The sequence below is a fragment of the Sinohyriopsis cumingii genome, chromosome 3 (assembly GCF_028554795.1).
Source record: "Sinohyriopsis cumingii isolate HCF-2022 chromosome 3, ASM2855479v2, whole genome shotgun sequence".
NCBI classification, from domain to species: Eukaryota; Metazoa; Mollusca; class Bivalvia; order Unionida; family Unionidae; genus Sinohyriopsis; species Sinohyriopsis cumingii.
In genome coordinates, this window is record NC_142963.1 from 123750242 (window position 1) to 123765658 (window position 15417).

General features: G+C 35.2%; 1 protein-coding gene across 1 annotated transcript in view; it reads left to right on the plus strand.

Annotated features, from left to right (window-relative positions):
• Positions 1-15417, plus strand: part of LOC149803763 (splicing factor U2AF 50 kDa subunit-like) — a 55949-nt gene that overhangs the window by 25659 nt on the left and 14873 nt on the right. Inside the window, exons 6-8 of the mRNA XM_089953545.1 lie at positions 9000-9138; positions 12970-13049; positions 15038-15160. Coding sequence (XP_089809671.1) covers positions 9000-9138; positions 12970-13049; positions 15038-15160 — 342 coding nt within the window. The remainder of the gene's footprint in view (positions 1-8999; positions 9139-12969; positions 13050-15037; positions 15161-15417) is intronic.

The following is a 15417-nucleotide window of genomic DNA, read 5'->3' on the forward strand; positions in this document are numbered from 1 at the left end:
GCAGCTGCTCATTGGACAAAAAAGGCCACCACCCCTACTCTGACAGAGCATGGCCTTATTTTTCAGATTGAGGCAGGACACATGGAGTTTGATTCTGATTAAGGTGATGTACATGTGCAATCATTGTTGCTGCATGAAAACATACCAGTTGTTAACCATCCATCAGTTTTCTGGAAGGAACATGCTACATGCCAGCCATCCATTCTGTTATATGAAGAGTCTTCTGGAGATCCAAAGTTCTTTCCAGTTGATCACCAAGCCTTTTTTCTATCCTGTCATTCAGCAGTCCTTCAGGCTTTCCATGCATCATTCCTTCCTGCCTTCCAACTAGGTGAAATATGCATTTTCTGTTGACAACTTTCATTACTGATGGCAGACCCAACATTTTTGGCTGACCTGATAGGGAAATACCTTCAAACTGATAAGGACTATATGTTTATTGCTTCACCTGTTGTATGTTGATATGAAAACATTGCCAGACAAGGATAACCCCACCAGCACAGCATTGGTAAGAAAAACTATTTTGATGATTCCTGCCAATCTCACAATGGAAAGGATGGAATTTAGTTTTAAGGCTGCTGATAAGAAATATATACAATATCTTAATTTGGTCGGGTTGCCCCCCCCCCCCCCCCCATGTATACATGATATATACAGTGTATGAAACTCACCAACAAATCTTACAAACCCACAGGTACAGTAATATTACTGGTCCTGTCCATAACCATTTGATCCTACATTTCATCATCAGACCTGCCAACTCGTATGATTTTGCCGTGAGTCTTACAAAAATTAGCTTTAAAGTATGAACTTACCGCATACAAGCAAAAACTACGGAAAAATGATAGTTGCCATAAAAATCTGGATAATTGGTTCATCCGTTTTTTATATGGATCCGGGTTTCATATTAGGATTAGTGAAATAAGTCAGGGAACCAGACTTATTTTACAGCAGCACCCCAGACGCTTTAAACTGCACCTGTTTGTTCATGCAAAGTGTCTGCATGATCAAACTGTTGATTATTATTTTAAAAAATTAAATGGTGTGCAGAAAGTAATGCATGTTTAAAACAAAAGGGGGGAAAATGTGTTAAAAATTAACACAGAAGAATATAAAAGGATTATTCAGATTCTTGTGAATAAAAGCTGGAAAAGACACAATTATGTTTATTGGACATCATGTGCCAATTAAAGTATGTCTCATGGCGTACTATACAAACTTTTCAGTTGAACGTAAAGAATATTGTCACTGCATTTAACTTTTAATTACGTTTTTCAGGTTTACAGTAGTAGTTCTTGATATTTTGTTACACATTACTGAAAACTGGTCAATCTTATGGGGAAAAAAATCAACTGCCTTACTGAAACGGACTCGTCAGGGTTGGCATGTCTGCATCATAGATGACAAGTGTAATCAGTGACACAGATGGAGCTAGACATGAACATCAGCCTTTAGCTTGATGACTTAGATAATGAAATATGAAAAAAAAAACAGAAAAACACAAAATAAGATATTTACATCACAAAACCAAATTTATTAAGTTATGCTTAACACTGCCCTGTTTACTGACATTGTTGATAATACTTAATGTTCAGCTGATCCAGATCCAAACATAACTCATCTAGAGACTGGGCATCAGAAGCTGTTGCTGCCATTGATGACCTGACTGAACCAGAGTCAGAATAAGAATCGGGATCCTCATTTTCAGGAAAGTGGTTGTTTTCTGTTTGAATTTTACAACTGCTTTGGTGGCCTAAGTGGTTCGAGCATCCGCTTCAGATGTGGGAGGTTGTGGGTTCAAACCCTGACCATGTCATACCAGAGACTTATAAAATTGGCACTAGCAGCTGCCTCGCTTGGCACCCATCATTGGTTAGTGTTAGGACTAGACAGCCTGGTGTCAAGATAATGTGACAGGGTTGGGACATGATGCTAAGTGTCTGCAGCATGATGTCCCAGTGTTAGACATCACTATAAACTGCGACACTGCAGACATAGCAGTGTGCCTGAAAATATTTTAAAGCTGTATTAAAATTACAAATCACACACAGAGTTATTTCTTATGTCAACCAAATATTGTTGAGTGTGTTTAATGTTTACTGGCCCTATCTGATAAATATTGTACCCAGATGTTTGCATCCCACTCAGTTTTCCTGCCCGTTATATCAGTAGTATAGCATTGTCAGCACTTTTTATAAGTAAGCACTCTAATTTCATCAGTGTCTGTGATAGGATGTCAGCTATAGTGTAAGCTGCATATCCCAATTTAATTAGTTTTTAGATTACAACTTGTACAACAATTAACATACTATGCCCATTAAATTGTGGAGGGGTCTGCAAAAATCTTTTGAACCAAGAAATTTTATTTTTCTCAAATAATATAATGGATACAGTGTGGTGTTATTTTCCTGCAAATCAGTGCATGATACTTTTCAAGCTATTATTAACAGACATTTTCAAAAGGTCCCAGGCCTATAAATTGTTGGTCCCTAATATAAATTATGGTATACTGTGGTATGTATCATGGTATGTTCAGAAATACTGCAGTTTACCATGGTTCAGAATTTGTTGTGGTATCCAGCTCTAATTATCACTGAAGCATGAAAATTAAATCTGGTGGATCCAGTTGCTATGTCCCAGACATCCACCAAACCTTTTGAGATCACTACAATCTCCTCATGTCAGCTGTAGTGTAAGCTGGATGTTACGCTTTGCTAAAGTTGCCTGAATTTTCTTTTTGTTCAGCATGGGAAAGTCATCCATTTACCTTGTCTTAGTGCGTCTTAGTGTGGTCGTTATGGATTATGTAACCATCTGTTAAGTCCTATTTGAAAGATCAGTTTATACTTCAAATAGGAAATTCAGACATTCTTCCCTTTAAGGTGTTCAAAGTTAGGTTGTATACTTATGCCTTTTCCCCTCCTCTTGCCTATTCACCTAATGTTAATGTAATTGTTAATGTAATTGGGGAATGTATCTGAAGGAGAAAGCAAATTTTTGTATTAAACGGTGTTTCTCTGAGAATACCTACCTGTTCACATTATAGCAAACCTTCATACATTGCACCACAAGTACTCATTCATTGCTTAGCTTAAGTTAGTGCCATCTTAGTGGAGGTGAAGGCAAGATAATTGGTATGAATATTTTCCTTTTTATCTAAATTTGATATAGACATGACATTTTTATGGAATTGCTTGATTCAAGACATATCAAAGCTTATATTCATAGTGTTAATGTGATTGGGTATTTTTGGAGAAACATAATTTGCTGAAGAAAAAAAATTCATTCAACAAAGGAACATTGTTTTGTTGTTTCTTTTCTTCATGGTTAGTAGCAACCATTAAATTTGATTTTCATGGAGAATTTTTTTTAATTCACATACATTTGAATATGTGCATAAATATTACAGATCACTCAGAAAATGATATAATACATTATAATTGCTCACCTGAATTTATAAGATACTTTATAGCATATGTTTTTGGCAGATGTTGAATTTGGAGATATTTTTTAAAAAACAAGGAATTTGATTTTCGTTTGTTTCATTTAACGATTATGGATCTTGACAGATTATAATTTTAAAAGGTAAATTCTGATAGAATTTGTTTTCATAAGCTCATTTTAAGACTGTTAAATCGTTCAGTTTTCTCCACCACTAAAAATGTCTAATGTACAGTATTTAGAAAAAAAAATGTTTGGTGGGGTTTTGCTTGAACAAATTTTTTAAATATATTTTTTATAATTTAGAATGTACCATATCAAATTCTAAAAATAAAGGATGCAAGTCAGATTTGTAGTATTGTCAGAATACTTTTACTGTTAACTGTAAATGTTTTAGAATAGCTTCACTTTTTTAAGGTTTTTAGAAAATGTAATATAAAGGTGAAATAGACACGAAAACTGCACATTAATTTAACATGAATGCAGAATGCTAGAGTGCATATGAATATCATCTCATCAATATGGGCAGAAAGAAAAACATACTCATCTCTAGATTCATTTTCTACATTCACATCCTGATAATATCGTGTAGGTTCAAGTGAGAAATATTTATAATGGCTTGCAGAGGAAATGATGTAAATTACTGATAATATTATTTAGTTTTCACATGTGTGTTTATTAGAAGAAATTAATTTCAAAGTTTGGCTGTACACAAAAGGTAACATTTATGTTCATATGAAAATGTAGATGAAACTTGAACATTTGTATCTGTTGTATTTTAAATGTTTAATTCCTTTTCAGTGTTCACATACCCAAATGAGTGCAATATTATTGAAATAGATGAACTTCTCTAAGCAAATATACTATTTATCTAAGTGTAAAGTTAAAAGTCTGATTAGTTTATGATGATTCACCAAATTGATCGTGTACCCATTATCTGTTGTAGGTATACTTTCAAGAATGTTACCAAGTAGCTTCCAATGGGGTTTTTGCCAAACTACATTTCAAATGTGCTTTTCAGCACACTCTTTACAACGGAAGGTGGTAAACATCAGTTTTCAATGCACAGGAGAGTTTTTTGTGCTTTAATTCCACCTGCTCAGGAAAGATTTATTGATAAGCAAATTGAATCTGAATGTTCTTTGCCAGCTTTACAAGTATTTATGTGTTGAGAAATGTAAGGTATGAGGCAACTCTGTTGTCATAATTTGGAAATGTTATAAAAATTTAAACCATTATCAACCAATCCCTAATATTAATATTTCTCCCCATGCTTTTTAGTTCTACTTGTCCTAGAACTAAAATGACTATGCAGTTGCCTGTCATCCATCCATCTGCCATCCATGTTAGCACAAGTGTTTTTGTTATCACTTTGCGGATTGCCATGAAACTTTGTACACACATTCATCCTAAGGCCTAATTGGTCCTCAATCCTACTCATCCTGAATGGATTGTCACATGAACATTGAATTTTTGCTAAAAGACTTCTTATGATCTCTTGTTGGTCCTAAATTAAAATTGTACTGATCTTATCTCCAACATTGCTGCCATGGCAGCCATCTTGTTAACTTTGTTATTGTGCCTTCACTTGTTTGGATTGTACTATCATATGAGGTTTCCACCGAAAGACTTATTATATTTAGTTAATCCTGAATAACAATGGTACAGATCCTGACATAGCCACCATGTCAACATTCTTTTAAGTCATGTTATCACTGCTTTTTCTGAAAAATCTTATTGACATGATGTTTTCACTTAAAGGCTACTTATAGATATGGTCCTAAATGAAATCGGTAGCAGTTAGATCTTCAGTCTGGACACCATGTCAGTCATCTTGAAAATCTTGTTATACTTCCTTTCTCTGAACGACAGTCATAGTGATACAGTGATTTCACCAGAAGACATATTATTATATGCATGTTATAGTTTGGTATTTTACAGCACTGCTACACAGTTAGGTCATGTGTTGGTCCCAAATAAAAATGGGGCCAATTAGACCTCCAGTCTGGCGATCATGGTAACCATCTTGAAATTTTTTTATAGTTAGTTCTTTTGAAGAGATGGTGATATAGACATAGGGTTTTCACTAAATGATCTTTAACTGCTCCGGTGGCCTAGTGGTTCCAGTGGCCTAGAATAGATGATGGAGGTTGCAGGTTCAAATCCTGGCTGAATCATACCAAAGACTTGTAAATATGGTACTTGCAGCAACCTCGCTTAGCAATCAGCATTAAGAGATTAGTGTTAGGACCATTCAGCCTGGTGTCAGGATAATGTGACAGGGTGGAACATGATGTTACATATCTGTGGCATGATGCCCCAGTGCTAGATGTCATTATAAGCTGCCACACTGCAGACATGGTATTGATATAACTTAAAAAATTGTTAAAGCTATGTTAAAACCCCAAATTATAAACAAAATCTAAATTGCACACACACACACAGAGTCATATGATTTCTTGTGATATTTAATATGTCCTTAATTAAAATGGTGCTGATCAGATCACCAGCATAATGTTCATCTTGAAAATCATCACATTAAGGTCATATTGACATGATGTATTCACTTGGACACTTATCATGATATATGTAGCTGGTCCCAAGTGAAAATGTTGCTGCTGTCACCTCCCAAAATGTGAAAAATCCCATTGCAGCAATGTCTCCACAATGGATGGTCATATTGAGATGAGTTTTAAACATTTATTAATGGAGCTCTAGATAAGGATATAACAAATTGGTCTTTTATGTCCTGGTTTGGAACTATGTTCTTTAAACTTTATGGCATATTTTGAAAAACTGCATACACAAGAAAACTGGCACTACTTGTTATTAATCATTGGTATGTTAATCATGTCTTTTATGCATCAGATGTTGAAGGCACCAAAACTAGTTTAGGATGCAATTGGCTATATGGCTTTGCTTGATATTTGTTTGTAGTGTTCTAACAGTCATTTCAAATGTGCATGGAACATAAAGTACTTGAAACGATACTGTAGTTTATATTTATTGAATGAGCCATCATGCAACAGATAATGTACTTATTTCAGGAGCAATACCCTGGCAACCTTGGACTAAATTATTCTATGTAATATGAATGCATTAAAAAATTATTTTAACTGTTAGTCAAAATATCTCCTTAAAAATATGCTGCTTATCTGGATCTCTGTATAGGAGAAAGAAAAACAGCTCTTCTTTCTTGCAATATATAGTTGTTCCTTTATTAAAATGATGTAACAGCTCCATTGGCCTAAGTGATCAGAGCGTCCACCTTAGATGTGGAAGGTCATGGGTTAGAACCCGGGCCAAGTCATACCAAAGACTTGTCATAATGGTAATAGAAGCTGCCTCGCTTAGTGCTCAGCATTAAAAGTTAGTGTTATGTTTATTTGGTCTGGTGTCAGGGTAATGTGACTGGATGGGACATGATGCTACATGTGTGCAGCATGATGCCCCAGTGCTAGACATCACTATAAACTACCACACATAAGATTCATCATTTCCCTCTGATCCCAAATTCTTTGGGATGCACACAATTTCCATGGAACAAAGAAAAATGCTGAGAGATTTTCAATTTCGAATTGTTTACTATAATTGGCAGAACAGATTTGCAAGGCATATATACTTATGTAGCATTCAAATTTGGTGGTAATCAGGATAATGTGACTAGGTGGGACATCATGTTACATGTCTGCAGCATGATGCCTCAGTGCTAGATACCACTATACATTGCCTCACTGCAGACATCGTAGTAATATGACAAATTGGTAAAGCTATTTTGAAAATCTAAATCACATAAACACACATTAAAATGATGCTGATCCAACTTCCAAAAATGTCCGTCTTGACGGTCATCCTGAAAATATTTATGTAATGATATTTTTTTTAAACAAATTTGTTTTCTTGGAGTTCCTGAAGAATATCTTATATGATTTCAATTCTCTGAAGTAAATAAGTAAAGTGAAATAAAAGAACAAAAGAAAGAAACTGACAGACTCGTTGATTTCTCTTCAGGCAGGAGTGTGTCCTCCCCTTTGGTGTACTTTTGTTTAAAAGCATATTCCCATAACCATCTTTCATCCATTATCTCATTACCTTAACCTGCAAGGTGAAAATGCACAAAACTTAGAACTTTGTTGTCCATGATGGTAAAATTTGTAGATTTTGTACAATTGTGGCAACAAAAGTAAAAGATTTGCAACTGTCTTACATCACATTTATGATGGGTTTGCTTAATTTCGTGATAACAATAACCTTGCTAAAATTGGTTAAAATTGTTGGCAGTGAAATTTCACTTCAGTAAAATATGAAAGTGATGTTAACGTGGTATTGTGATAAGTTGGAGACAGCCCACACCTAGTAATTCTGTCGATTGGTATTCTACACAAAATTGTATATCTGTTATGGTTTTCTTTTCTCGTAAAAATATGTTCCTCAATCACATTGCCATTAGGGATATAACCTAACTACCTTCCAAATCCAAATAGTAAGACCCCCCCCCCCAACATCTCTTCAGTCTATACTATATATATATATATATATATATATATATATATATATATATATATATATATACACACACACACACACACACACAAAGGGCTATAACCATTATACATTACTTCCCCTTGATGCACCCAGGTGTTGCTAGTTTTAAGCTTTCTCTTTTGATCCATCAACTTTGTGCAGAAACATCATGAGAATCAATTCAGTATACTCCTGAATTTCAGCCATCCATAAGAATTTGGAAATGTGCAACTTTACTGTTTCAGAGAGAGTATTGTTGTTGCATGTTGTATTTCACATTAATCATGCTCTCTGTGTGTTCTCACACACTCTGCTGATAACAGAACAGGTGTTCCTTTGGTGTCAGACCATTCAAATAATTCATTTTTAAATGCAGGTCACTATGACTTCTTCGTTAAACTTGCCTTGGTGGGATTTTGACATATTGATTGCATGTCTTTACACCTGTACATCCATCCAAACCCTAGGTACAGATCGATGTAAGTTTTTATTTTAAGTCTGATATTAAACGTTTTTGCTTTCTTACTTAATAATAGGTAGATTTTTCAAAATGGGAACCTTTTGTTGTTTGTGTTTCATATTTTGAAGAAAAAATAAATATTAATGTTGGTGTTTATTTATTGATTCAGATTTGTTTGCCTAAAGCCAAATTTTACCTAAAAGATTTTACATTAAAGTAAAATTGGGCAGAACTTTTGATCATTATGACTTTGACAAGGGAAGCATTATGTATACAGATGAAACAGTTCTTTAGAAGTCCTTTGAGCAGCATTTATTACTGGTTGAAAGAAACCAACAATATGGTTCTCTTGAAATTTGTCAGTATTCTTTTATTGATGAAGATCATTACTTTAAGGTCTAGACATAAGGTTTCGTTATGTACACTTTTGATTTTGCATGAAGCAAACTGTTTTAGATCAAATCAAAATTTACTAGTATTTAACTTTATTGTTCCTTCCAAACTGGGACTAAATATTTAAACCTTTCTTACTGCTATACACTGATGCTAAAGTATGAAAATTGTCTAATTTCAGTTTCGCTCAGTGGATGAAACTACCCAAGCCATGGCTTTTGATGGAATAAATTTCCAAGGCCAGTCACTAAAGATACGAAGGCCACGTGATTATCAGGCACTTCCAGGAATGTCAGAAAACCCATCCATCAATGTTCCAGGTTCGTAAAAACAAAGAGAGAAAAGCAAATACAAAACTTCCTGAAGTGCTGAAAAATGCCAAGGAAGTCTTAGGAGTTTTTTCCCATCCAACCGAAGATGCAGGGTGGTGTATAATGATTATGTTGTCATTTTGTCCACGCATCCATAGATGAGTACATTTCCACAACATAACTCTTTCTCTGGTCATTTCTCTTTTTTAAACTTCCTATGTAGCTTCCCCATTGGTGGAGGCAGAAGCATATTAATTTGGGGGCTACTAGGTTCATGGTCAGGGTCACTGGAGCTGAAAATATCATTTTCCTTTCAGTTATTTCATTTTCATGAATCTTCATTTTCGACCTAAACTTGGGCAACGGTCGTTCCTTATTAATAGGTCAATCTGTCTAGTTCTAACATTGTAATTGGGGTTCGGATGTAAAATTTGTAAGTCTAGTTTCCTTAATCAGATTTTGATCAAATGTCGTAGGTAGTCTATACTTGGGCAGAGGCACATCGACATTGATGCTCAAGGCCTAAAGATCATGTTAATCAAAATTGTATGTTTGGTTCTCTTTCCAAATCTAAGTCCACTTTCCTAAAGTTTTCATTGTCCAATTTTTTAAAACGTATAGTTGCATTACATTTGATTAAGGGCAGCTCCTTGTTAATTATGTGGTCAGTAGATGAAAGGTCAGGGTCACAGGGCATACAATTGCATAATTATGTTGATTTTACTTTTGTAATAGTTACAGTCCATCTGAGGTGTTGATCCTTGCTTCTGGTGACTTGCTTTTTTTTAACCTTTAAGTGCACAACTGGCATAAAGCCTTGCTTTGGATTTAGAGTTCCCAGGATCCCAGATGGGTGAACAATCACTTAACGATTTAGCAATGCAGATTGTAAAGTCTAATTATGGGTAACTTGTATTAATTTATTAAAATGTACAGTGGTAATTGTTTTTATTTTTAGTACTAATTGCTGAAATATAATGTAGGAACTGACTGCAAATGTTACTGTTACATCGGCATCATTTGTTGTAATGATGGGACCTTGATTAAGTTGGACCCAGCATTCCAGGATTTAGAGAAATAGTAGCCCCAGGATAACTATCTCATTATGATAGGCAAATAAAAGCAGGTTTCCCTAAAAACTGCAGTAGAGGTAGAATATTTTTTTTTATAGTTTACTAAAGAAAATTCCTGAGATTTTGTAAAGGAAATACCCCTAAAAATGTTGTGGAGGAACATGGGGCAAAAATTGAAAATGAGCACATCACAGAAGCAGCATGTTATAAAATATTAATAACTTGCGTCATATTCGAACAATCTGCACAGTATAGAGCCATCCATCATGAATCCTGCTGACAGACACCCCTGGAAGTCGTCTAATGTATGGCTTATGTACGCAATAGGGCAGCTCAACACTTGCTCTCTAGTGCCATGTCTGCATCTTTTAATCACCAGTTCATGGAAATGCATTCCTATCCATGCTATAAGACCATCAAAAGGCCATCCACAGACCACAACAATTGCCCTTTTCTAACCTCTTATTCCACAGCCACATGAAAGTGGTCAGGAAACACGACACCACTTTGCAGGCCCAACAACCCAGATTTAAGCCCTCATTTCCAAAGAGAGACCAGAGTAATAGGAAGGACCCTTCTAAGGCACATCAAACTGGGAAACCCTACTCCAAACCCTTTTTCTGGCAAGAGTGGATGTTTTTATTTCAAGAGTCACCAATGTCAGAGATGGAGAGTGGTTTTAACCATTATCTCCCTCCATGAGCCTTTCCACAGAAATTATACTTTGCTCTTGCTGCCCTTTTTTGAAATCCTACTGTGTGTGGTGGGGGTGGATAGGGGCTTCAAGACTTTATCTCAGAATGTGAGACACTCTGCCCCATCAATCAGTGAGACAGTCTGCAACAAGAAATAGATGCTTTCCATATGCAGTGTATTGGAAATTGCTTACAACAGGAGGCTTTTACTCTGAACTTTTTCTAATCCCCAAGGCCAGTGGCAAGCTCTGACCATTTATGGATCTAAGTTGTCTTAACCAAGGTTCAGAATGTTGCAGGAATATTAACATTTCTGATTTGAGCAGAGTTTCTCCAATTTGTTTACTGAAAATCAGCTTTCAGAATTGTGATCTCTTTTTTTCACGTTTAGTGCCATGCCATCTTCATAGTAAAATGACATTTCAAATTCTAAAAATTTTACAAGGTAAAAATATGTTGTCACCAGTAACTTCTTTTTGGGTTTGCAATAATTTTTGCTTCACACTTCCATATACAGTATATGCAAAATGAGTACCAGTCTTTATTCTTTAGTCTTATGGGAAATAGCAACTAGTTAAGAAAGAAAACAAGGATTTTGAGTCACAATCATCCTTATTTGGAAGCGTGTTCCATTATGTTTCCTATGATTTCTAGTCATGAAATTGAGAACTTTGTGCATTTTGCAAGCAGAATGCAAATTATATAAATGAAATCTAGTACATGGATCAATTGAGCATATAGAGGCTTGTAAAGAGATGCCCACAAATATAAGCTTCTTAATGGTTAAAGCAGAAAATGATTCTTGTTGAAAATAATCTTACTTTGTCATTGATAAGAAGATAATCTATATTTGTAGGGAATATGCTTTGGGGCACATTTTGCAATTCCAACATAGCCAACAACTGTGAATACTTCTAGAATTATACAGATCTTCTTGCTAAAGAATTTATTTGCTTTGCTGATTAAAACTTTTATATCTCATTGATATCACCTGACAACATCAGTCAGAAAGTTCATTTACATCACATCCTTTTTCTGTTGAGGGGATACAAGATGAAAAAATATCATTTTCTGATGTGGGGGAAGGGGAATGGAATTTACCTCCACACCCTCTGCCACCCACAGACATCATTCACCCCTTGAACAAATTTAATTTCCAGTCATGATTTAGAGGAGTACATATCTTTTCATTATGAATGGCAAATAATAGTATACTTTATTGTAGCTATGTGTGATAGGTTTTCCTTCAAAAGTTTTCCATTGTCTTTGAATTTATTTTTTAAAATTCTTGAAAATACTGGTAAAAATAAACCAAAGTTGGCTTCCAGTGTTGGCTTGCTTTGTAATAAAATAATCTTTGATAGTGTCAATTGAAACAATAGGTTATTACCCTCTTCCTGGTGTGTTTATTTACCACCCAAGTTATTTGTGAAATATTGTTAAAATGGATATAATACACTCATGGTTATTTTGCACCATAGCACCATAACACCATCTCTTCTGTTTTTTGCTGGTTGCATCAAGTAATCTAATTTTATTTCTCTCTGTCTCCGTTGTTTGTGATTTTCTTTGATCCATTTTTCAGTTTGATAACATATTCAAACCTTTGAGAACATCCAAACATAATTTATTCATATTCACATCATTGATCAACAAGTCCATGTAGTTATCTGACATGAGCAATAGACACTATGCTACATGACAGGACCATGCAGAGTTTGGATAGTGGATACAGTTGTCTTTTATACATAACTTGCTTATGAAAAGCAAACAAAAGTGGAATAAATGACAGCTGTACAAGGTTAGTTTCTCTCAGTTTGTAATCATAATAAGCATTTTATTTACCTGCTTTATTGTATCAAAATGTTTCTGCTTAATGCATATGATTTTAATTTGGCAGAAACTGTAGCATTTGGCCTCCACTGGTTCCTGATAGGTTCAGTTGGAAAGAGCTTACTTTGAAGTAATGGCTGATGGTTATTGGTCAAAGAGAATGAAGTTAAAACGGAAATATATTAAATTTCTATTTGAAGTCTTTATAAATAGATTTTGATGTTGCATATACTTTACAGGAGTGGTGTCTACCGTTGTGCAGGATTCACCAAACAAGATCTTTATTGGTGGGGTGCCTAACTATCTGAATGAAGACCAGGTAAGCTGAGTTACTATTGTGTTGTTATGTTGTGTTGTGTGGTTTAACGCCATTTTTCAGCACACGATAGGCTATACATGACGGCCAGTAATAATGGTGGAGGAAGAACCCAGGAAAACCCCGGAAAGAGTTATGTGTATTGACTGACTGTTCATACCACACAGAGGTATAAAGTCATCTCAGTGAAATGATTAGTATTTGGAGTATTATTTGTTGATTGTTTATGGAGAAACCAAAGATAATGGGGAGAAAAGTAATTAAGTCCACTCAGAGTATTAAGCTGACAAATAGACCATTTACCAGTTTATAACTGTCCATTCAGTTTTAAAAGAGATAGGGAACTACAGTCACAGAAATGCAAACTGACCTCTGTAGGAGCCTTGTTATCATGGATAGCTTGAAATCCTGTTGAAGATTATGGCTACTTTAGATTTCTTAAATCCGTAAAGCTTAATGGGTTGGCAGTGCATCAGTAGTTTAAAATAATAAGTTTGTCTATAGTTAGTGGGGAGATTATAGTCCTGCTTGTTTAATCAGCCTTTTATTAGCTTGAAAGGGTGCATGTCTCCTTGCTTGAATCTATTATAATTCTAATTAAGTGTTGTATGATTGAAGAGTTAGCCAGTTGTTGTGGGGTTTAACGCCATGTTTCAGCACACGATAGGCTATACATGGCAGCCAGTATGAGTGGTGGAGGAAGAAGCTGGGAAAACCCTGGAAAGAACCACAGACCCCATGAGAAGCTACTGGCAAGCTTTCTCTCAAACCCACATTGGCCGAATCTGAGACTCAAACCCATGCAGACAGAGGTGAGATTGCAGTGATCCGTAACATAGAGCGCTATAGACCACTCAGCCACTTGGGCCCCCTGTTAGATATGACTAAAGAATTTGCCAGTATCCCTATTGGAGGCAACCAAGATCAAATTCTCTTAAGTAGTTGCTGTGCAGCTGGAAATAGCAAATATTGATAAATGCATGGTCATACAATAAACTCATCTGGTCTTACTGACAGGCGAGTTAAAAAAAGAAATATATGGCTCAAGTAGACCTGTAATAGCCCACCTATCTACAAATAGTTAAATGTAAAATTTGATGACCAAAGAATCTAAGTGAACAGAATCCTTTCAGTAGAAATTTCTTCCAATGTTGTTGATTTATATTGTCTTGTTGGTTCTAGATAAAAATGGTGCCAATCTAAGATCAATTACAACCAATACAACTGGTAATTTGAAAATCTTGTTATTACTGAAGAATAGCAGATTGTTTCAGTATTCGGCAGTTAAAAGGAAGAAATGGTGTTATGTTGAATTTCAGTAAATTCTTTTCAGTTGATAGAATAACAGTCCCTTTGGAGGGCTCTGCTTACCATATTTGACAACATCCTGGCATAAAGACCTTTGAGTTTCAACCAGATGATGTCTGTCCTCCATCTGATATAGTCAGTTACCAAACATAGAAAAAAAACATTTGGATGACCTCTTTAAAAAAACACAAAAACACCCAGCTATATAGAAAACTGCTATGCAGACTTGACCAGATTTTACAGTAGGCATCTTGGCATGAAAGCTTTTATAGTGTTTACTGATTATGCCATTTTTCGAAAAAACTTCTGAACACATTGTGGCTGCTAATACAGAAAACAGAAAATCCTTTCAGTGACTTTTTCTTTTGACTGAAGTTGACATTAAGAATCTTATTTAAAGACCTTTTAATTTTATACAAATGATGCATGTCTGCCATTCAGTATAGCTGAAGAGTGTAAAAGTACAAAAGAAAACACCAGTTAACTAAACAACAGAATTTGGCCAACAAAATCTTGACAGTACATTCTACACAACATTAATACATATTTCTTGACCACCTACTCTTGCATTTCATGCATAGGTAAAGGTTAAACAGGTGAGTGATCTCAGGCCAGTTGTGCTTCTTTTGTTGATGTGTCATGTACAAAATTTCATTTTTTGATTGATATTTATCACTTTACAGATCAAGGAGCTTCTTGTTTCGTTTGGACCATTGAGGGCTTTCAATTTGGTGAAAGATAGTGCTACAGGCTTATCCAAAGGTTATGCCTTTTGTGAATATGTAGATGTCACCATTACAGATCAGGTAAAATTTACAGTATTTTTTAGTGCATCATAAAGTTTACATAATTCATGTGCAGTGACTTCTTCCAAATATTCCAACCTAGCATGAACCCAGTGTGTTTGAGCCATATTTGGACAGCTTTGGTGAAAGTTTTTCCAGCTTTTCTCTCTCGGTAACCCCATATTCAAATCACTTCATATTTAGAATATATTATCAAATAGTTCCTTCTTTGATTACCACTTCTGCCCCATTTCTTTGCCTTTGGGTCAGATATTGTA